This window comes from Nuphar pumila, chromosome 8, assembly GCF_984573655.1.
Source record: "Nuphar pumila chromosome 8, dmNupPumi1.hap1.1, whole genome shotgun sequence".
Taxonomy (NCBI): Eukaryota; Viridiplantae; Streptophyta; class Magnoliopsida; order Nymphaeales; family Nymphaeaceae; genus Nuphar; species Nuphar pumila.
Window position 1 is genome coordinate 126,033,685 of NC_143256.1, and position 24,489 is coordinate 126,058,173.

Below are 24,489 nucleotides of genomic sequence, written 5' to 3' on the forward strand. Positions count from 1 at the left end.
CGAACCTAGACCCTAGCTAGGGCTCACTGGGCGGAGCCCTAGCTGGGCATGTTTGACCAGCTGGGCGGTGGCCCAGTTGTAATATTTTGTTGGGTTTTCAAAGAAAGAAGACTCATTGGCTATAGGGGGCGGCAGCGCCATGGCATTTTTGAAAAACAAATTAAAAAGATTCAAACAAAATAAGCTAAGTGACGGTTGGGATAGGCATATTTCAGAGTTTTCAAAAACATCATTGCCTATAAGGGTGTGAAATAGCCTCTAGTTGTCCGATCTAACAAATTGATCTCAGCCACCCATTACAAAACCCTAGCATTTAAATATTTTTTAGAATGAGGAGAGAGAGGAAAAGGGCATTTTTTGGGGTCTCTCTCTCTCCAAACTGTGAGCCCATCTTCCTTCTTCCTCCCTTTGTGCTCTGGTGTAGGGGTGGGTACCGATTTGGGACTCCCCTCTACACTTTAAGCAAAGAGGAGTTGTTGCCTCCTCAACCATCTGAAAAAAGAAACTCCACACGGTTAGGTGAGACTTCTGGTTGTTTCATGGCTACCATTTTAGAAAAAAATATAAGGTTCCTAGCATGAAGCAAGCTTCCTGAATGCTTTGGTGCGCATACGGGAGCTAGGCGGATTTGGGAACCTCAATGGGGTTGTGTTTTTGTTTGCTTTGTTCACGTTGTTCACACACGCACCATGCTCGCTTTTTTAGCTGCTATTTGCTTATGGCGGGTTGGTACCTTGCACATTAAGGTCCAACTGTGTGGGGGTGGGCTGAAAGTTTTGTTTGGCCCCTTCCTTGCTGCGTCGAGTGCAAGGGATGTCGGTTCCAGCACCACCCGACTCATTCCTTTCTACCCAAAAACCCTGATGGGTACCCACGGCCAGTCCTTAGCAGTGTGGCCCTCGTGCTCGGATGAGTAGTGTGGAAGAGGTTGGGCACGTCCCTGCTGCGTTGAGAGCAGGGAACACCTCTTTCCAGCACTTTCCTAAGTCTTTCGGTCCAGACCGGTCATGACCTTGGATCATGCAACCCTTTTCCCCTGTTTGGTCGGCAGCCAGCATACCGCAGAGTTGGCCCCTTCTTTGTTGCACCTCGCTGCTGACGAGCGTGGTGGGCTACAGCCAGTGTGGTGTGGTTGCATGTAGTCATGGCTCCAGACCCAGTCTGGACCTGCAGGCCGAGCTCTGCAACGTCATCTTGTCCCTTCTTCATTTTGGTGCCCTGTGTTCAGGCGCCTTTCTCGTTGGAGCAACCTGGACCAGCTGTTGTCCGCACCCAACAACCTGGTTGTGTGCCTCCTTCCAGGCCGCATGGTCTGCACCCCCCATCTAAAGCGTAATCGGACCAGGTCGGGGTACGCGGGTCAAACCTGACCCAGTCAGCAGCCCACCTTATCTTTTGATGTTGTTCGGCTAGACCATGCAGCCCTAGCGGGCGTTGGCTGCAGCCCTCGTGGCGCAGCCCATCCTTGTTCCAGCTTGTTTGCACCAGATATTGTTGCTTCCTGTCGCACGCCTTGTTGCACTTGTTTTTTCGCAGTGGTGAGCTTCGGAGGCAGCACTTCGTCGCTGCAAAAATTTTCCCCTACAAATCCACCCCTTAGCATTAGTTGTTCGTGCCTGTTTTCCTGCACGTCACACCCGGCAGCGCTTAACGAGCTGCATTTTCCCTTATACATGGGTGTGTATGGCAGCACCATACTGTTGCAATTTTTTTCTGCAGATGTGCCTGGTGTGGCAACACTAGGCTGTTGTCGTTCTCGCTGTATGAATAACTCAGCAAGCAACTCCTTGCTGGCTTCAATTTTTTCGCAGTGTTGGCACCGCTTGGCATCCCCTTCGCCTGCTGCATGTCCTCGCATTGACGGCACCTTGGTGACAACACCTTTAAGTGCTAGAACTCTCTGCAGTTTTGTGCTTTATGTCAGCACTCTATATGTTGTGTATGTTCCGCAGAGATGGGAGGCATGGCAGCATGCCTCTCGTTGCATTCTCCTGCACAATGGTTGTGTTTTCGGCAACACTTACCTTGTTGCATCTCTTTCGGCATAATCGTGCCCCATGGCCGCGTGTTCTATGCCGCAACAAACCAGCAATATAGGGTCAAGTTGCAGCAATCTACTTAATGCATGTCTTTCGGCATAACCGGCACTATTGGCAGCATTTTTCGCTATATAGGTACATGCTTATGGCAGCATATTGTTGGCTGCAACCTCCCGTAATGATGGTGCTACGTGGCAGCACCATTATTGCTATAGCTTTTTCCACAGTAGTGGGCTCCGTGGCAGCCCTTGGTTCGCTGCAATAGTTTATAAAACCCCATGCTCTTGGGCAGCGCTTACATCGCTGCAAGCTCACTCTGTTTCGTCATGTTTTTTTACAACACCTAGTGTATTGTGTTTTCCCACAGCAATGTGCACTTGCTGGCAACACCGTATGCACAATGTATTGTTTTTCATACTTTGGTGCATGTTAGCAGCATGATGTGTTGTGTTTTTTTGCATACTTTGGCACATGTAGGGCAACATGTCCTTGCTGCATCTTTCCTGTGTGTTACACACGTATATCAGTGCTTCTCTCGGTGCGATATTGATCTTCCCTTGTGGGTTCAATACTTATGGCAGCTTGTGTAAAACAAGCTAGAAATATCGCATGCTTGACAACTTTCAAAAATATATCTGCAGTACTTGCACATACATGTCAATGAAGTGAAGTATGCTATCACACAGTTTGTCACTTGAATGAATTATACGAGTAAGACTTGCTTTATCAAAACAAATGTCAGATTCTATAACATGTAATTTACTGTTTGAAACGAATTATGAGCATGTGGATTGACACTTCATGAGGTGTGACGAATGGTAATTGCATCGACAATAATGTGAATTATCTATAGAAGCATGTGCAAAACAATATGTCTTGCTTGAAACGATATAGTGCGTATATTTTGAATCATGAAAATATACGACTGAATGCTTGATGATGTTGATAGTTTCACATACACCTTGGCACATCATGTCACTGAACTAAAATGTGTTGAATTAAGCATCAAGTATCTTATATTTAATGATGTTTCTTAGCATGCGATGAATGATTAAATGAATCTGTGTGCGTTCACACCTGACACATGATGCACACTTGATACTTGATCTGTCCCGAAATGTAAGGGGGACTTGGGGCACATTATAGGGGTATAATTATCCTTTGAGACTTGTTGAATGTTGAAACTCCATGGTGAGTTATGTGTGAGCGATGGACCCACCTCGTGAGTCAAGCTCACTTGTTCAAAAATGTCATACACCCCTGAATGATGAATGTTAACGTCGCCTTCACCGACGAAGTGCTCCACTTAGCTTTGTTGTGCTAGAGAACATAAATGGGCGGGCTAGACCTTGTTACGACATTCGTGTTCCCCTGCGGGGAACATAAGGCCAGATGGGCCTAAGTACCTCGGAAGGAAAAAATGTTGTGAAATAAGCCTAGGTGAGATAAACTGTCCGGTTGCACATTCACTAAACAGTTCACTCTGGAGAGTGTGGATTGAAATCTGTTACCTATGCAAGATTCTTTCGCATACCCGAAAGGAGTAATCAAGACATCAATTAAACTAACACGTTAACCTCTGATTTATGAGTTTGATGATTTCTGTCATAGTTAATTGCTTAAATTACTAAATTGTTGAATTGCTTAATTACACTGAGTTATGAATCTAGATGCATGTTTGTTACACGATGAGATCGCTCACTGTTTAGTATTAACTTTGTGATTAATGTTGTATTTTTCTGCTCACGGTTATATTGCTCACATGTCAGTTAATGGAATGTATAAATGATTGTAAATGTTCAATCATGCTAGTTGTGCTTATGATTTTCATAAAATGGTTAGTTATGGATGTTATCTCACCAACTCGCAAGAGTACTAACCACGTTTTATGGAGATGCAGGTGATGATTGCTAGTGGTGCGATGGTGATCGATGTGCGAGGGAGAATTGAACCTACACTTTAGAATTTTGTGATCTTGACAGTTGGTTTGGGAAAATCCCTTGTTTTGAGAGACATTTTTGTAAAGGGAATAATGTATATCTTTTTCTGTCTCATTTCGTAAACCGACAGTAATGTAATGTTTCTACTTGTTGTTCATCCTGTAACCCGCTCAAAGTTTTCAACTATTTCTCCTTATAGTTTTTTGTTTGTTCAATATTTCAAAAAAAAAATTACTCTAAAAATCTAAGGATTTTTTTAAGTTGAGATTTTGGAGCGTTACAAAGTGAGCTGAGTTTGAGCTAGAGTGATTAGGTCTCCTATCCTCAAAGTGGTTTCTCTATGTAAAAAGTGAGCTGAGTTTGAGCTAACTCGTATATATGTAAAAAAATGCATTGTTTCAATGTTAAAAATAATAGCATTTGAACTCTAGAGCTATGGAACCAAATTCAAGTTGGCCTGTTTTAAAAAAAAGTTGACTTACGGAGCAAACTTGCTACTTTTGATTAACTCGTCGCTACTTCTAGCCCTTTCATGTACCCGACACTGATTCCCAAGGAGAGGGAGGAGAATAGGATCTTACAACAAACACTTAATATTAATGAGAATGACAGAAGCCGGTTAAACAAGCACAGATTGATTCCCGGTATTCCTTGAGGACCAACCCATAGAATTCCAGCGGACCCTTCTAGTCAGACACATAAACAGTTTCAGTCCCTCAAATAATTTCCCAAATATTGTGATACCATTTTAAAATAATTTCTCAAAAGTTAAAAGCTACGATTAAATTTTACCATATTAAAATTAACATGAAATTATCATTAAAAAGGACATCTCACGGAAAAGTAAATTGATTTTTTATTGTCCCCAATCTACAGCAACAATTGTCTCTTCTCTAGTAAAAAATGATAGGAAAGGTCCTATATAAGGGTCAACCTTTTGCCCCTAATTCCAAAAATGGGCCACACTTTTCTCAATTTCCTGATATGGGCAACATGTTTTCTGAAAACTGCCAATAGACTCCTCAGATTAATCTCAAAACTCTTGGTAAATGTTATTCTTTTGAATTTTTATATATTGCCCCTTTGAAAGTGAAAATTATTTATTTACCCTCATAAAAAAAGAGAAGGGTAGGCATTTTAGTCATTTGTCTCAATTTAACTGAGATTTAACCTGAGTAAATGATCAAAGGTAGGAGTAGGTCTCCTTTTACAGTTTCAGAAAAACAGTGGACCATATCAGGAAATTCAGAAACGTGAGACTCTTTTTTGGGTTTAGAGGCAAAAGGTGGGCACCTAAAATGGAATTTTCCTACAATTATAGGAAAAATCTTGGACTGATTTTTCTGTTCGTTTTTAGTATTTTAAGACATTATTTACATGTCAATTCTACTCTAGCAGTGCTATTTGCAAGAAAATTTTGGCAAGAAAGGAATTACAAAATCATTTGTATATTTTTCTTTGGATAATTTGGAATATTGATAGTGTAAAAGCAACTTTATGGTCCATTATATATAGCAGAGAATTTCTGATGGACAAACATAGATTGCGTGATCCATGTTGGCTGATCAACCCCAGTATGACTTCCTATACTGAAGATAAACAGTACAACAGATTGTTTCTCATGGAATGACCATGAGTATCCACTTGCTGGCTGCATTGCTCTTTGTAGCCTGGGTCATGGTGTTCAGAGAGAGCAACATCCGGCCTTAGAGTGTCACCCGTATCGATAATGATATTGTGCAAGAGGCAACAGACCAAGATTATGCTAGGCAACTTGTGCTTGTCTGGTCTCCACATAACCTTGTGAAGAATTCTCCAACTACCCTTTAACTGTGCCAAGGCTCTCTCTGCAAGCTGCCATGCAGGCTTGTGCTTAGCATTGAAGTTCACCGTTGAAGCAGAGAGGTCCTTCCCTTCAAAGGGGGTGATCAGCCATGGAAGCAGGGGGTAAGCTGCACTGCCAACAATATACTCTCTTATTTGTGCTCCACTGGGCAATGCTTTCGCTACACCATTCAAACGTTCACCACTTTCACAGAGTTTGAAAAATCCTGAACACATCAGGAGCTGAGAAACTGTCATGCTTCCTGGCCAACCAGTCACAATATCCAGAAATCTCATCTTGTCATCCACTACCACTTGGAGAAACATACTATAGTTTCTCTCATGGTCGCACCATTCTTCTGAAGTTTCAACTGCTGGAAGGGTCATAATGATGTGAGTAGCGTCGATGGCACCACAACAATTAGGCATTCCAAAGGCTGCCTCGAAATGGGCCCTGATTCTCTCTACTGCACAAGCATCTGGCCACTGTAGATGGTGTTTTGCTCGTTCCTCCATGGACTCGATGAACCGCCATGTTACTTGAGAAACTGTAGATTGTCCAACACTAAATGCATCTCCAACAGATACCTGGGAATCCCCTGAAGCCAACCTTCTCAGAGCTATAGCTACCTGTTTCTCAACACTAAGAAGCCTTCCTTCAATGTTTATGAGGCCTGATGGTGGCCTTGAAATGAGATCTTCCCTCACAAGTGAACAAATGTATTCAAATATTTTCTTTGACACTCTGAAGAAATGTTTGAACCTCTGTTCCTCATCGGATATTGTTGACCCTGTAACATGGATTTACAATTTCAGGTTTTTTTAGATGCTAAGCTTAAAAGATGCAGACAACCTACGGCTCACGTTTAACCTATGTCACATGGGTGTGGGTGCAGGGGTGCGGCACTTTCAAAAAACTTGGGTGCGGGCGTACGGGGTGCGGCCAAAAAAAATTAGACATAAATGACCCTGGGTGCATTGACCACACCCAGGGTCAGGTTGACCGCACCGGGTGCCGCACCCGCATAGCATTGATGCGGGTGCGGCACCCAGTTGGTCGAGTCCCTGTGACATAGCGTTTAACAATATGCAAGTTGCAGACCTCTTGAATATAATGGCACATATTAGTCTTGGCATTAGTAAAGGCAAAGCTGACAACTCTCATCCAATTTCATGTTCTGATCAAGTTGCTAAACATAGATGAAACATATCCGTCTTAAGTATAGACCAGGAAACACTTTCTGTGGAAGTTATTACAATTTTGATGTGCAGTAGTTACAGTTTATGGATCAAACATCATATAGACGATGACCTTTGGAATAGCCAACATATATAATGAATTTGAAACAGAACCAAACCTACACCAATTCATGCTTCTGAGCACTCAATGCAAGAGCAACGAAAGATAACAGTATTTGTCAATATTAGAAAAAGGTCATCTCCCATTTGAGTCTGATAATGAATCATCCAAGGTCCTAGTCGGCTTCTTTCTTTAAACAATTGAGTAAGATCATCAGTCCCTTAGGTCATGTCGGTCTGTGATCTTAACATCAGAAATAAACCTTATTCCATCAAAAAAGCCTGTTGTGTCCTAAGTTTAGACAAAAGCACTCAAAACATATGATTCAACAAGATTTTATCCTGACCAATCTAATCAACTCACCTTGAAAAGGAAATATTTTGAATCTTCTACTATGGATTCTGAAATGCAATGTTTCCATTTCATGCATGGAACATCTTAGGATTTGTGACATATAATTACTTGTATTAAAAGTTAATGTTTGTACAGCTCTAGGAATCTCTGATCTCATATTAGAAGATTCACAATCAACTTCGATGAGTTGATTATCAAAAAGAACTGAAGAATTAACTTTGGCTCATCCATGTACCTGAGAAAACCCAGCATTTGACATACTGGGAGTGGTTTACACATTGAGACAACCTACTAGGTATAACCAATGTTGTGAAAAGCGTTGAGGCGTAGCGAGGCGCTTCACCAAAATCTGAAGCGAGGCGTAAGCCTCAAAAAAAAAATTTTTGAAAACTTAAAAAAAACTATAAAAAATATCTAAAATTATAAATAAATAAAAAATGCTTTATTGACGAAGCAACAACCAACAAGAAATAAAAAATCTCAAATAAATACTGAAAAAATATGAGATTAACATGTAAAAGTAACATTAATGCAACAACTTGATCTACATAAGTATCTAAGAAACCAAAATTCTCTAACTACTCTCCCTCCTCGTGAAAAAAGAAACATACAAAGCAAGAAACAAGCTTTCAAGTTCATGCAGCCTGATACACACTCATGTTTGCAATGTGCCTCACCATCCAAATGGCTAAAAAGTACTAATGCTACACATGCCTCAAAGAGGTAAATACATTTTATAATATCTTATCTAGCATACACTATTTTGCTAACATCAAGGGTGTCTCAAAAAATTGTTGACAAAATTATAGGTTTGTCACAATACTTTTCTATTTATCGAGATATGTCTAGCAACACAGACAGTACACTTATATGAGGGAAAAAAAGGATCAGATCCGATGTTGAATAAAATAAGAAGAAAGAATATGCATAAATCGAAATGGCACATGATCCAATAAACTCCGTAGAGATTAGTAGATGATACAAGGATCAAAATACTTATACAAGTCTGCCAGGAACAAGAAACCTAAACAAGGGATACCTAGATACATAACTAACTAAGGATTTATTCAAGCTGCAGCAGGTCTTGCACCATGGACAACTTGGGTGCAAACCATAGGATGCAGCTTGGTAACAACTTCATAAACTATGTCACAGGGATTCGGCTAACCATGTGTCGCACCCGCGTCGACGCGACGCGGGTGTGCGTGCGGGTGCGGCACCTGGTGCGGTCAACCCGACCCTGGGTGCAGTCAACGCACCCAAGGTCATTTATGTAAAAAAACGACGTCGAGGGAGGCTCGCCTGAAGAAGAAGAAGAAGAGAGGGAGCTCACTTGAAAGGGGGGCAGAGGGGCTTGACAGCGTCACAGGAAGGACCGCTGTCGGGTGGCTCGCCGGACGTGGGACTTGCCGGCGTCAGGTGGCCGAAAAACGAACGGGAGAGAGGGAGCCTGTGGCGGGGGGAGAAGGCGAGAGAGGAGAGAGAGTGAGCAACATGGGGAGGGGGAAGCAGATCAGGTGAACATGAGCGTTTTTGCTCTTGGCCATCCGATTTGCATTTTAAAAAGCTAAAAAGTCAACAAACCACATGGCATTCATCAAAAATGCAAACAGACGGCCACGATGTGTGCATGAGCAAAAACGCTCATGTCCAGCATGACCTGATCTGCTTCCACGTGGGGGAGGGTTTCTCCCTACGTGCTTTAAATAAGCACGGGTTTGGATCCGGGTCGGATCCAAATCCGACCCGAGTCCGATTTTTTTTGCCGCACCCCTGCACCCATGTTTTTTTAAAGTGCCGCATCCCTGCACCTGCACCCGCACCCATGTGACATAGTTCATAAATTATTTGTTTTAAATAGAAAGACCAAATAGTTGCTTCAAAGTAACACCAAAATTTTGTATCCATTACCTGTTCTAACTCGTCCAACAAGATGTTGATTACATTTATAGCATGCATTGTACTTGTAACAAATACTTTTTCATGATGTTTCATATACAAAAAAGATTAATGTAGGAAATCCTTTGGTTTGTTGTGGATTAATCAAAATCATACTGATCCAAAGGCATCACAAACTAGAAGCATCAACTAAGCAACAACTGACCACAAAGATGGTATGCTTAAAATTAAATCCAAAAGACAAAATACAGATACTCGATTAAAATAGAACAACATAGAAAGACAAACTCTTCTCTATTAATTATTTTATTTGGCAATGACAGGAAAATGAGAAACTATCCTCAATGGTAAGATGAAGGGCACTCGTGCAGCTTTATACTGCAGACAATGACTCAGGTCAAAGCCATAGCGACAGCTTCTCCATGGCTAATTAAAAAAAAAAAGATTTAAAAGGACAAAAACTGGTTTGGTTTGGAGCTCTTGTGCAAATGCCCCAATAAGGTTCACTTGAGGCTCAAAACTTAATTCAAGAACTTTACCTTTCAAGTTCAATCAATCAAGTTGATTCAGGCAAGCACCTTTCACCTAGGGGTGCCAATGCTTTGGGATTGATAATATATAAAAAGTTAAAAAAGAATCCGGGTCAGACCTGAAGGGTCCAATTAATATATGATATGGTTTGTGAACTTTCATACCATACATGGGCCAGACCCGAGTTCCAACTGAGATCCTCAAATTTTCAATGTAAAATGGATGAAAAAATATAAATTTACCAAAACAAGGTGAGGCGCGTACGCCTCACCTTGAGGCGCTCCTTGCCCTGAGGCGTACGCCTCAAGGCGTATGAGGCGTGCGCCTCAAGGCTTTTGCGCCTTATGCCTGAGCCTCAAGGCACAAAGCCCCTCGCCTTGAGGCGAGACACGCTTTTTGCGCCTTGAGGCGCGCTTTTAATAACACTGGGTATAACAGAAATGTCAACCCCTTAGCTTGCTCTACCTTGAACCGGAGGAAGAAGTTATGGATTCTGTAAGCTGTTGCAGAAATGCTGTTGATGAATCCTTCAAACAATGTTGTCTTCAGCTTTGATTACTGATGTTATGCCTTTTAATGGCAATTTATGAACAATATACACAGAAACATGTCAAACTGAAAACAGTGCAATGAGTTTATGCTAATTACTACTTCAGTTCCTTAGATAAGCATAGAACCAGTAGCAACAAATTCCAAAATGTTAATGATTCTTTTATCCTATTTGAGATACATTCATGATCTGCCACGTATTGCAATGATCAATCCCTACAGCCATGAAATGATTTAGCCATCTCTCAAGCTTGAAAGTGACTTCGTAGTGAAACTTTCCATTAGCAACCCAATCTTTTCACAAAAAGAGAACATCATTTTATGTTTTTCTGTTCAAATTTGGGTGATTATATGTTTTTCCTTCATTGTTTTTTATCATTATTTCTTGGTGACCTTTAAAATTTACCACCATGAGTAGCAGTGTCAAGAGTAAAAATTTAGTGGCCTCCAACACTCATGATGGCTAAAAAATTGCTTCATTCCTTTGCTGCTAACCTCATCCTTCCATGCCATATCAGAGTGCATTTATCATTGTTTTTCATTATTGCTTAATATATATCTCAAAAGAAGTTCTCCGAGATGGAAACCCACTAATTTTGGTGTGCCTTACTCACAATATTTGACATCACCATATTTCCATTCAAAAGAGAGAATGTTATGATTGTGACCATAGGCAAATTGGTACCAGAATTCCTTTTGGTAAGTCACATATCCCCTTTACTAGAATTAGTAAATTATTATCAACCTATGATTGTGGACTATGGGCCAGTGTATCCTAATTCCTATAGACAGATGAATAAATAGATTCCTTTCAACACAACATAGTCTTTATCTGCAAAATTTTTGAAGTTGACTAATATCTAGTTCAGCAGGAAAATCTTTGGATCATCATACAAATCGTCCCATACAGAGTCCTGGAGAAAAGTGAAATCCTTTCACATAGAATCCAGGATAGGAAGTAAAGGCTCTCCAATGATCTGTGTTTTGAAGTAATAAATACCTTCCACACCATGTCCCAGATTGGCTCGTATGACAGTCAATGAAGACATTCAGAGTCATTGCATATCATATCGGTACCTATATGTATTTTTGAAAAACACTAAGACACTAATAGGTCAAATGTTCAATTGATGCTCCTAGGCCCTAGCTGAGGCTTTGGTGTTACCTAGAATCCAAATTATAATAAAATTTTGAATAAAAAGTACTTAAGATTCAGAAATTTAGAAGTATGACAATAAAGTGAATTTACTAAATCATGATTATACTTTTTGGTTGGTATCATATTAAAAATATTCATTAATTTCTCCCCTTAGGTACTCATGTAGGCACAGCCTTTGCTTACACATAGAGCCAGCACCTAGGCAACCACCTGAGCATGACTACAACACAGCAGATACCTCACATTCTTGAATCTGAATTCAAGGTCATCTCTAAAATTCACTGGTACCATGATGCGTTTTTCCATTCTGAGCAGCAACCTCACCAAGAAAGCAGATAACAAGATTTACCCACCTCGTATGATTGAAGAACTGCGCATAATTATGTGTCGAAGATGAATTTGTGCACCATTAACAATTGTAGTCCCCATCAATCCATTACTGCACCTACAAATTCATGTGAGTTTTCCTACAGATAATTACCCACAATCTAAAATAAAGCATGTAGCGGGTACCCATAGAGCAGCCCACATATCCAAACAGCATGACTGCATGACAACCTTTCTTCCAAATTCTCTCAAACTAATGTAAAATGTTGTAGAAAACATAATTGAGAAAAACTACTTTTCTTCTCACCTGCTCTCCAACCACAAAATGCAATCTCGGAATCGAATTTCTAGTGTTTCCAGTGGAAACTCGAGTCTTTCAATCATCTGAATTGAAAAACTAGACCACCATCATCTTCCATTTGCAATCCGCTGTAACTCGATCTTAAGTCTCTAAGACTAACAAAATCACCCTCCAATCAAATATAAAACAATCTGAAATCGAACAATCATGAAAAAATTCAAGCGAAAACTCACAACCCAACATCACGTTCAATACAAAATAACAGATTTCACATCAATCATACGAAAGAAAACGAAAAGTATCGATTATCCACAAACTTTACTCCCGTTCTTTTCGATTCAATACTCGCATTGATCACTCAAAAAAGTTCAAATTCTTCAAACCCATCATTCATAATAATTCAAAACTTAGTTTTGACATATGAGAGTTCAGTAACAGATACAAAATTAAACAACAAAAACGACAAGTAATTTTTGGTTACTAATAAGAAGAACAAAAAATGCATACCCGACGAAGACATTCTGAGCGAGAATGCTTCCCACCAATCGGTTTCTCCAGACTTCCCTTCTGTACTGATACTGATACTTCCGCATTTCGAAATTTTCTGGGGCTTCTTCTTCTTCTTCTTGTATTTCTTCGTCTTCTTCGGGGGAGCCATGAGAGAGAGAGAAGAGAGAGAGAGAGAAATATTGGGGAGATTTATCAAGATGCACTTCTAACATTAGTCAAATGACAAGCAGAGACGACTCGGTTGAAAACTATGGAATCCAAACCAGGGTCCTACTGAGCCGGGTATGGGTCAGGTTATGGAAACAAACCTGATTAATTAGTCTCGGCCTGGTTCAATGTGAAGCTGATTTGGGTCGGGCTTGGTTCTGGGTGCAGATTATTTTAAAAAGGTTAGACCCGATTGATTGTCCAAAAATACTAGGCTTGGGTCAAACAACAACCAGGCCTGTGTCCGAGAGTGACATGGCCCAGGTGTGTCTGGACTAGGGATGAAAACAGGTCAGATGTGGATTTGGTCATGGTTGACCGGGAACTGTATCTGAGTTGTCCAAACAGGCTAGTTCAGTGCTGAATCAGGATCTTTGGATCTCATAATAGAGTCTCGGATCTGAACCTAATCTGAGTTCATGAGGTACTGGATCTGTGGAAAACGGGTAAAACTATTGCTTTTTAAAACAGACTCAATATGGACCCGATCTGACTAAATGAGTACATATGATTCCAAGCCACCAAGTAGACCCAACCCTGGTTTTGAGACGGATCCATGTTCCAATATAAGCTACCTAGATCAGACAGTATGAGTTGGATCTGTTTCTGACCCGTATCAGATGTATGACACGCTGGGTTCCTAACCTGATCTTTTCTTCGTCCTCGTGATCGGTTTGAATCTTAGAAACAAGACAAATATGGTTCAGGTCAGGGTAGATCCACATCCACCTAAAGTAAACCGGATAGGAAATGCGGATGCGGGTCAAATTTGACTAGAATTTAGTTCCCATTAACCATAAGTATTCACAATATGTGCAGCGCCGCTTCATGGTGAGCATGCAGCGACCTGCTTGACAGCCACCCATCTTAGCATTTCTCGAGATGGGTATGGTGTCCAATTCGAGAAATGTTGAGATGGATGGTCATGACCTGGACTGCAGTTGGTTTCACAACAACAACAACAACTACGCCTTCATCCCAAAACAATTGGGGTAGGCGATATGAACCAAAAAAGAAAATCATCGCATTTTTTAAGTATTATATCGGCCTTTGAAAATATCGCAATAACACCATGTATTTTTGAAAATTTGGCATGATTTACTAAAAAACCTAGATTTTTCAAAAGATTTCAGGATGTCTACATTTGTTGATGTGAATTTCATATATATTTTGGTGTAAGCATTTTTTTTCCAAAAACTTATTGTCCCTTATTCCCACTCCCGGGAGAAATCACTATATTCATTTACGCAGCTTTTCTACATTATCTGGCACATATTCTGCTAAAGAAATGCATTTATTATGGCTTCTTGGTGTGAGTTTCTATATGAGCTACAGTGCAGTGATGCACACTATTGAGTCAGGCTGTATGATCAATTTGACCCTGACTGAGTCAGGCTGGGTAGTAGATCTTATACCAAGAACAGCACTGGCGAAGGATGTGAAGCAAATGGCTGAAAATCCAGCAAGCATTTCTTCCTGTCTGGTGATACTGTAACAGGAATACAGCAGCATAAAACTTATCACACAAATCTTGGCAGAATATATAAATTGAAATTGGTTCTTTTTAATTCCCTTAGAAAGGTGCCTTGGTGGTTTTGTATATCATGTCCATATCATCATCCCCCATAACAAAGACAAAAAAATTGGTGACTACTGTAAAGGTGCATTAAAGAACAGAAGAGGTCCTTGAATTACAGCAGATAATAAACAGAAGACCGCCTCAAATCTTTCTAGGCAATTATTGCCTCTTCAAGCTACACTGTTTGAACCCCTAATCCTATCAATGAAAAATCCTAAATCTGTTAAAGGAACAGCCAAAGAAGAAAATGGAAAATATGCAAGTGAGGAAGAGCTCAATCATTTGTTGCTAAGCCGTTTTTAAGAGCTTGTAGACACTGAAAAGTTTATGCAACAATCCTGTAGCAAGAATCAGAAAGCAATGCACTTTAATAAATGGCAAGGCATAAATTAAGGAACATGAGTTCACTATAGAAAGATACAGTTACAACAGAATTCAGCCCAAGGACATCTGCTCCAGAAGTTGTGCTTGGCATTTTTTCCGGGTGTGCCCTGATTTATTGCAACGCCCGCAACTCACAATCCGCTTTACTTGACTAAGGCTGTCTGCACGGACAAGCTTCTTCTTCGGGCGCCCAGGTGGCCGACGGGTCTTCGGCGGGCGAATGACGATATCAACACTAGCACCACCATCTTTGCTCCCTTCTGCTCTTTCCGTCCAAAGGCTTTTATCTGGAATAGGGTATATAATCTGAGAATATGTCTCCCGGTAACTTGCAACTGTGAAACAAGATTCTGCAAACAGATGTGCGTTTTGAACACAAGACAGAAGAGCAGCAGTAGCATGCGCACATGGTAGGCCAAAAAGCTGCCAGCGGTGACATGAACAACAATGGCTCCTTATGTCTACAATATTGGTTCGTTCTGTAGATACAATCTCAAATTCAACTTCGTTTGCGCGAAGAACTTGGTAACAACAAGAATCAGCCATGGCTTCCAACATGTGCTTCTCAGCAGAAGGTACAAGTATTCTCGACCATGCCATACCTTTATCGCGCCGCTCATTAAAACAGTCTGTTAGCCGACTACGGAAAGATTCCATTATCTTGATTATTGGAAGATGCAGAGTGTCACTAACCCAGGTACTCAGGAGTTGAGTTATACCTAAAGTAAGATGGCCATACCGCAATCCTTCGAAATATGCCACAGCCCATAGCCGAGGTGGATAACGGTTAATCCATTGGACAGCATCTTGTGAAATCCCCTCCATCTCCACCAGTCTTGCTTCAAATTCCACTGGTGTAAGTGAATAAGCAGCATTCCAGAACAGATTGAGCAATTTTGTGTTCTTAAACTCATCATGGAAATTCTCACTAAGATAGCGTAAACAAAATCCATGGTATGCAGTTGGGAAATGTGTCTCTACTCCATCTACAATTCCTTGCTGCCGATCAGATAATATTGTCAATCTCGGCATGTTCTCAGTGTTGACTCCGAGAAGTTTCCTCAATTCTGATAGGAACCACATCCAATTCTCATCTGTCTCAACATCGACTATGCCAAATGCCAGAGGAAAGACTGAGCCATCACCATCAACAGCACCGGCACAAAGCAAAGCCCCCAAGTACTTGCTTTTGATATACGCCCTATCTAGTTCCAAGAGTGGGCGACAACCATTTATGAAGCCATAGATTGATGACCGGTAAGATATAAAGAGGCGATGAAAGTGATTGTCTTTCCCCGTGGCAACAACCAAAGCTATACTTCCAGGATTAGTTTTTCTAATCTGCTCGCAATAAGCAGGAAGGAGGCGAAATCCTTCTTCATAAGATCCATGAACAGCAGTCATGCTACGCTCCTTACCACGCCAAGCTTGCATGTATGACACTGCAACTCCATGTTGTTCACGAATGTCTTTCAATATATCCTTGGGCTTATATCGAGGATTATCTCTAAGACGTTCTTCAACAGATTTTGCAACCCAACCTACAGATGCTTGTTGATGGCGTGCATTATGAACTCCTTCACATGTATGTTCTCCGCGCAATGTCCTTATCGTAAACACCGAACCACCTGGACACTTTGAAGCATGCACACGCCAAGGACATCCTTCCTTGGCACACTTGACTATGACACGACATCTATCTGACTTCACCATTCGAAGATCAAAATGAAAAGCAATTGCACTCTCTTTTAAAGCTCTTCTACACTCATCAACATTTGCAAACTCTTGGCCAACCAACAAAGTTTGTCCAAGAGACCAGGGATGATATTCTCCCAAAGGATGATCAATCAAGGGCTGATCTTCAGTTAAAGGTTGCTCAATAGGTAATAAGGAACTGTCTTCCATTAGCCACTTCAGGAAAATACAAAGCTCCAATTCCTAAAAATTTTCCATGCAATGGAATCCTTATTCTTTCCAAGATGGTTGAAGATGAAACCTTCCTCTATCATAGCATGGAAAGCATGAAGTTCTGAACATTATACCGCTAACGAAAACCTGCAAATTCCACACAAAAAAAACAATTATGTACGAGATGCATTTTTAATGGGCTTTCCTGAGGTTTGGTGCAGCTAGAACTATTCTGGAACCTATACAGAGGTGAGAAAGATCATGAAAAAAAGTTGTACCAAGTAAAGGAAGCGCCTATTTATTGTCAATTGGATAATGCAAGCCACTTGCAGAGAAACTTCAAGTTGAATGAAATACACCAAGCTGATTTACGGAATAGATGAGTTCAAGAATGAAAATTCTGCAAAAAAAAATGCATTGATTAGTTCCCACTTGAGCTAAACCTAGCACTAAAACCAGAACAAAGGAGGAGAAAAGAAGACAGTCATGAAATGGAGCCATAGGGGTAAAAGCCAAGACAACTTTAGAAAATCATATAATTTGAAAGCACACTCTTTTTAATAACAAATGAATTAAAAGGAAAATAATCCAAAATAGGGCATAAAACAAAATACCATAGTTGGCAAACCCGGCAAGTCGACTCGGGAATCGCCTGAGTCGACCTGGATCGAGCCCCAACTGGGTCACAATTCAGGACTGCCGATCCAAACCATTAAATAATTTTTTTATCATGTATTCTATTATTTTAATGCATAATTTTTATATAAAGTCACTTGTTATGAAAAATCTAATATTGTTGTTCAATGAAAAAAGTTAATAATCATGTATGATTATATGTTTTTGTAATTTAGCCATTGATATATTAGCTTGAAGTTTAGTTATTCCATGTCTTCTTCATGTGCTTACACTATAAAATATAGAGTCCAGACTCGTCCGAGTCACCGAGTCAACCCACTGACTCGGTGACCCAATAGGGGTCCGATCCAAGCTCGTCATGAGTTTGCCAACTATGCAAAATACAAATCAAATGGGTGGTAAAAAAACACCATTGGAGAAAGTAAGGCCTCGATGAACAACACTAAACCCTGATCCATATGGTGCCAGATATCAAAATATAAAAGTGCTAACAAATTTTTGGACTCCCCGAAAAAATCTGTTCAATGAAATGGGCATTACTATAATACTGTAGTTTCTTTGGCATTTTGGTTATTTTCATTAATAAGGCCCCAATAGGATCCATAAATTTTATGAATATGACAACCGTTCCACCTGAAACCTACAAAGCGACAGATCATCAATTCCTCTGATGCAAGGCCACAACAGCACAAGATCTGTACTATGGTCTACAGTTTGTTGTAAAACACCAGCCCCGTTCGTCTAAGACAATCCTGGATAAGTAGTTTTTTTAGCACCGCCAGTTAGGTCGCGATCACTGCTCTTGACGGGGCACAAAAATTGGCCTTTCTCGAGAAATCGCAGTAAGTTTAAAAAAATCAAAAAAATATAAATAACTATAAAAAGATAAGAAAACAATAAGTTTTGTTTTATTTTTCTTGTAATAAATAAAGAAAAAAGTTCTAAAAGGTTTCAAAACAGAAAAGAAACAAAAAATAGAAAAATAAGGCTTATTGCGGTATGAAAATAGAAAAATAGTTCTAGCAATATTTTGAAAATATTGCGATACATTGTCGATCAACTTACACTAAAATACTGATATTATCACGATATTTTCAAAAAATCGACAATATCGATGACTATAGTTTCTTTTTCAGTAAATTTTTTTCTTTTCTTTCTATGGTTGCCACAATTGTATATGAATTTTCAAGAAAATTTTATTCACCAGTCATTCAATTGAAGAAGATGGTATCATTAGCATAAGAGATGTCATTTATAGTCTATCTATTTCAATTTTCTACGTATGGAATGTTAAGAAATTATCATATAATTAACCGATAAGTTGCAACAGAAAAAAGGGGAGGTTAATGAATAATTTTGAAATATATACTTGGTAATCTATTATTATTATTATTATTATTATGATAATGATGATGGATGAATAGTTAATTAAGTCATTATGGTTAGACCGAGTTATTTTATACTATGCATTCACTAAATATTTGATTTACGCATAATAGAGTTACTTTCCCAAAAAAGAAGCTGAGCTTCATTCTTGCCAAACGAAGGAATGATCAGCATTGGCAATGCCATGTCATGTTTCATCTTTATCATTATCATAGATTTTCTTTAACCACATAATTTTATGTATTGTGACATATATGAAGAAAGCAACTATAATTGGAATGAATCTCTCTCTCTCGCTTACTTGTTGCTCTCCCATTGTTGTGTAACACCATTTGTCTTTTGTTGTTGGGGTTAAACATGGACCCATCTTGGCCAATACTTATTTGGTTTTGCAGATTGAACCTTAGTGGTGCTTCATACAAACCACACTGGTTTAATAGTATCATAATATTCCTCAATGGCTGAATTGTCTGATTAAAGGTCATACGACCCAAACTGAATCAACTCAACACTCTCAATTGTTATCTACCATATTTGTGCACCCTAATTTATATCAACTTCAAACCATCAACTAAGGGCACAACTGCTTGGTGACACAACCTTGGAAAGTAAGATAGTCCAGTGGGAGAAAAGGTGATGGCACAATCTAGCAACTAAGAATATCATCAGTCTACATCTAGACCACCAGACCAAGAGAGAGAAAAATCGAAACCTCCTGTTTTACACCTCAACCACAAATAGCTTTATTATGCACCAAATCCTCTTGTAGAGCTCCAAACTAGGTGAGAGAAAAACACACAAACGCAAGGACTGACTATATTTTGGAAAAAAAAAGCTTGCCAGCCACTGTTTGATTCATAATGATAGAACCAAATGAGCACCACAATTGCCTTTAAGATACTGGCTCCAAATCGGGGCATCCAGTTGAATGGTAATTTTCAAATTAGGTCTTGATTTTCTATTTGCATCTATGGAAACAAACATCGATTCTCTTTCATTTTCTCTTAGGCAAAAATTTTCTTGAAATGAAAAGAGAAACTATAGATTTTCTTAAAGATATAAGGCTTGTAAATAGCCAACAATAATATTGGAAAATAGGCGGTTCCCAAGTGCACGCCCAAGTACTTAATAAAACTTCCTGGGAGAAAAAAACACTTATCAACAAAGAACCGAAACTGATAATTGCCTAAGAAGAAACAACAAAAACTCTCGAACCGTCCAATTCCATGAAAAAAGCAAAACAGATGAAGGCAAATTCCAAAGAAAAGAAAAAATCAACTACCTGAGAAACTTCTTTTGGGATCGAATGAGGTAGCTGGATGGTTAGGTCCAATTATCACAACCAAGGGGTCTCCAATTCCAATCCCACAGGGGTTATCCTCCAGCCTGCCAATCAAAACACACCCACACAAACATGAAGGAAACCAAAGAAATATCAAAATGAAAACCATTCGGTGTGGGCAGAAACACGAAACTTTAACAGACCAACATAAAAAGATAGAGACAAGAACAAGGAAAATTGAGGGTAATAGAGATTAGGGGTACCTGAGTGCCCAAAGAATCAGGAAAAACTCTTCCTCCGGAGTCCGGATCGCAGAGAGAGAGAGAGAGAGAGAGAGAGAGATCGGTGGAATGATGAGGGTATTTAAGCCGTCGATTTGTTTGCTCACTCTAGACTTAAATTTGGTTATGCGATTTCAGATCGTTTGGATCTGGAGCAAGGGGCATTGGATACAGGTTCTTTTATCCATTTTCTTGATTCGATGCTCGTGAATAGAACTTGCAATTAGGGATGCCAAGGGATGAAGATATGGCTTTGGTTGCTTGCTACCGAATCCGATGAGTATGCAGTTTTATGGATAACCGAGCCCGATTACATGTAAAAAGGCGAATTTGGTATGAGCATTTCACCGTTTGAGTCTGAGTCTGAATCTGAATCCGAATCAGAATCTAAACCTGTTTAGGCAACATTGTATTAGTAGTCGGATCTGTTATTGACCATATTCAATCCTAATCCAAAACATTTACATGGATTTATTTATTTTTATGACAAAGGAAAACCCTCACCAAGAACCGGGTCACTTAATGGCCCCACCTCCCTACAAGGTAAAACTCAGATTCGGAGCAGCTAAATACCTGAGGGAGTTAGACTCGGAGCAGCCAAAAATTGCAAAACTTTCAACTTGGATCTGACCCATTTGCATCCCTAATATGGATCTAAATATGGCTTTTGCAAATAAGGTTGGGAGTTAACACCTCTTGGGTTGAGTTCACAAGAACTCCACTCACCTGGACAGGTAGATTGATTTAAACTAAAGCCTTCAAGTCAAAGGATGTTGCAGGTTCGATACACAGGGTGCATGTCTTCCGTTAGAAGGTTGAAGTCGATGAAAAACTTTTCTCTACGAGTAGTAGAAAGTGTTCGGGGCCTCCACTTGCCTGGTAGGAGCAGCTTGTGCACGTCACCTTGTGTTGGGTTGTTGCAAGTTCAAATCCCAATGGTATAGTGGCATAACTAGTAGGGGTCTGACTAACTCAGCTTGCCTTAGAAAAAAAAAAAACAGTGTTTGTGACCGTAAGCGCTCTGCTCATCTGTCAGGGGTGACTTGTAAATGTTGACAGGACATCAGAAGTTCGAAACCCACCTTGGGCATCAAAATAAGTCATGGCCAACATGACCTACGACTTCCGAATCACAATGGTAATTTATATTTTCTCCCCCGTTATCAGAAATTAATACCAATATTTACTTTGCAATGGGGCCGACTCATTAAGCGAATGCAGTTCTCTTTTTTTCTTTTCTACAGAGAAAGCGCAGACCTCTCTACCAGTTATACAACCATACCATTTGGGGTTCGAACTTGCAATATCCCAACACAAGGTGACGTGCACTAGCTTGCGGTCTCTCTAGCATATACTGAAAACAGAAAAGATCTTATCATCTGACATATGAAGTCAGATTTGTTCAAAACAACTAGAATCACTGGTTGGGTGTCAATGGGTCAGGTTTGGTTCGGACCCAAGTGGAACCAGACCTGGCATCAATTTTCGAGTATGGTATCGGGTCCTGACTTAGGTTTAATTGGACCCAACATAAGAGAAATCATACCCAAACCCAATATGAACTACACGAACCAGACCAGGCCATACTCGGTAAAATAATATTTGTTATCATTTTTACATTGAAAATTTCAGGTATTAATCGGAACTTGGGTCTAGCCTGGGTCTGGTATAAAATTTCACAAGCTATATACCCTGCTCCATGTATTAATGGAAATCGGGTCCGGACCCAAGTCTTAATCGGGTCTTCTTATTTATCACCAAACACAAACCCTATAGGGTTTGATACGGGTTGGATCTGGGTAAACCCGACCCGTTATCACTGATATCCCGAATTGGGTGGACTATGGGGATGACATGGGGGATGAGTGGACACTGAGTTATAGCACATATTATTCAAGGGTACCAATAGCTGTGTCACAGGGATTCTTCAACTTGCCCTCGTGTCCTGACCCCCTGTATTTTGAATAGAAAATTGCTTAGCGTGTCTCGTGTCTTTTTGCCCGTGTACTTGTGACATTGCATTCTAGAAATAAACTCTCTCTCTCAACCATAACCTGTGAGTGAATCACCAATGCCCGCCCACGGTTCAGGTTCTTTCAAAGGTCAAACCCACAGCACATCATCAAGTTCTAGAAGCATTAAAGACCTACAGCATCCAGTTTTGTGCACCTATGACCTACCATTGGTGGCCTTGTAGTGAGTAGGTCTAGTGGTGACCCATGTTGGTCCAATTCCATGAAATTTGTTCAACAAAAGGCTGCTAAATCTGTCATTAATTTGCAAGACTTTGAATATAAAACTGAATTGCAACTCTCTCTCTCTCTCTCTCTCTCTCTCTCTCTCTATATATATATATATATATATACACACACACCCTTCTCTCTCTCTCTCTCTCTCTCTCTATATATATATATATATACACACACACACCCTTCTCTCTCTCTCTCTCTCTCTCTCTCTCTCTCTCTCTCATGGGTTCGAAGGTGGATGAAAGAGAATTGGCTATCACCCTTAGGCCAATGGAGCTCTCGGATCTTGAAGATTACATGACATGGACGATGGATGATCGTGTCTGTAAATTCTTACGTAGGGACCCCTATGCATCAAGAGAAGCTGCCCAATCTTACCTTCAAAACTTCATCGTCCCCCATCCATGGTATCAAGCTATATGCCTTGATGGACGCCTGATCGGAAAGATATCGGTCACGATCGGCGAAGATAGCAACCGATGCCGGGGAAGCCTAGGGTATGCTGTAGCCTATCAGTACTGGGGTAAGGGCGTAGCCACCATGGCTGTGAAGATGATGCTCAAAACCATTTTTAAAGAATTTCCGAGCTTGAAGAGGGTCGAAGGTTTAGTGGACGCTGAAAATTATGCATCTCAGAGGGTTTTGGAGAAAGCAGGGTTTGTTAGGGAGGGTCTTTTGAGAAATTACATGATACTTAGGGGTAGTACTAGAGATTTGATCATTTATAGTTTTATCGTAAGTGATCATGTACCTGAGTAAATCTATTGTTGTATTTTGTTCTTTCAATTTCCTTTTAGTTTTTATTTTTGGGCTTTCCTTAAGGCTATGTTGGATCTGTGTAACAAAGGTTGGTGATATTTTGAAAATATCACTATTTTATCACAATATTAATGCAATAAAACCCTTAAGCTTTTACATTAATAATTCTCTATTTTTTAAATGTAATGCATGCCAATATTTTTGTTTGATATATTCTTGAAAAATACATTTTTAAATTTGTGAGATTTTTCTTCTCAAGAAAATCTCGGCACTGATATTTGTGGCATTGTACATGTTAGATAAAAACAGGTCCGACTTCGGGTGTCAAAGGAGGCATGACCTGGTCCCGACCCGTATTGGATCTAGGATCCAGTTTGGCAATAAAGAAAGAGGTCGGATTAAGAATTTGGGTCAGACCAATAGGATCTGATTAGCATATGGAACCGAGCATGGTGTATAAAACTTCATACCAAATCCAATTTTGACTGGAGTTCTAATTAAGATCCGCAAATTTTCAATGTAAAAACATAAAAATTATTATATCAACAGGTAAAGACTGTGTCTATTTTATGTAGTCCCTATAAGTCCTGGGGTTGATTTTTTCTATGCTAGGTCCCAACCCGATACCAACACCTCAAAGTTAGATCTGGATCCAGACTGACCTTGTTTGGTAAAGGTCTGACCTGTTGACAACCCTAGGTCCAGCTAAGGCAAGGCATGATTCATACCATCACAACCTTCTGACCTGGAGACGACATCAGGTGTTCAAGCTCCGACCAACCCTGCTCGTTTGCAAATAAAGTTAGACTTCGATCCTGCCAATCAGAATCCAGATCTATATACACCGGATCCAAGTTTCAATTGAACCTTATCAAATAATTTGTCCGTGGTTTGACCCCCACAGGCCGTTCCCTGAGTGGTGACGCGATTATAACAGCCGATAGTGCCCAAAAATGAATCCAATTCGATCATGCTGCCACGTGTGCATAAGCATTAACTTGAGACACGTGGCAATAGAACACAAATATGACTTTCTTTTCATCATGTGTTTCTTTCTACTACCTTTATTAAAGGTGGCCTAACCT

The 24,489-nt window shown here is 40.1% G+C and overlaps 2 protein-coding genes across 2 annotated transcripts; both read right to left on the reverse strand.

Moving 5' to 3' along the window:
- Nucleotides 1-5,411: 5,411 nt before the first annotated feature.
- Nucleotides 5,412-12,835, reverse strand: LOC149830658 (protein ANTAGONIST OF LIKE HETEROCHROMATIN PROTEIN 1-like). The gene is made up of 2 exons (XM_090015893.1): nt 12,731-12,835; nt 5,412-6,594 (listed from the first exon to the last, which is right to left on the reverse strand). Exons 1-2 carry the CDS (start codon nt 12,741-12,743, stop codon nt 5,564-5,566), a joined length of 1,044 nt encoding a protein of 347 aa, XP_089872019.1. The 5' UTR covers nt 12,744-12,835; the 3' UTR covers nt 5,412-5,563.
- Nucleotides 12,836-14,785: 1,950 nt separating this feature from the next.
- On the reverse strand, nt 14,786-20,547 carry LOC149830659 (uncharacterized). The gene is made up of 4 exons (XM_090015894.1): nt 20,379-20,547; nt 20,116-20,219; nt 17,090-17,211; nt 14,786-16,958 (listed from the first exon to the last, which is right to left on the reverse strand). The coding sequence occupies exon 4, from the start codon at nt 16,806-16,808 to the stop codon at nt 14,955-14,957; it is 1,854 nt and encodes a 617-aa protein (XP_089872020.1). The 5' UTR covers nt 16,809-16,958; nt 17,090-17,211; nt 20,116-20,219; nt 20,379-20,547; the 3' UTR covers nt 14,786-14,954.
- Between the last annotated feature and the right edge of the window lie 3,942 nt (nt 20,548-24,489).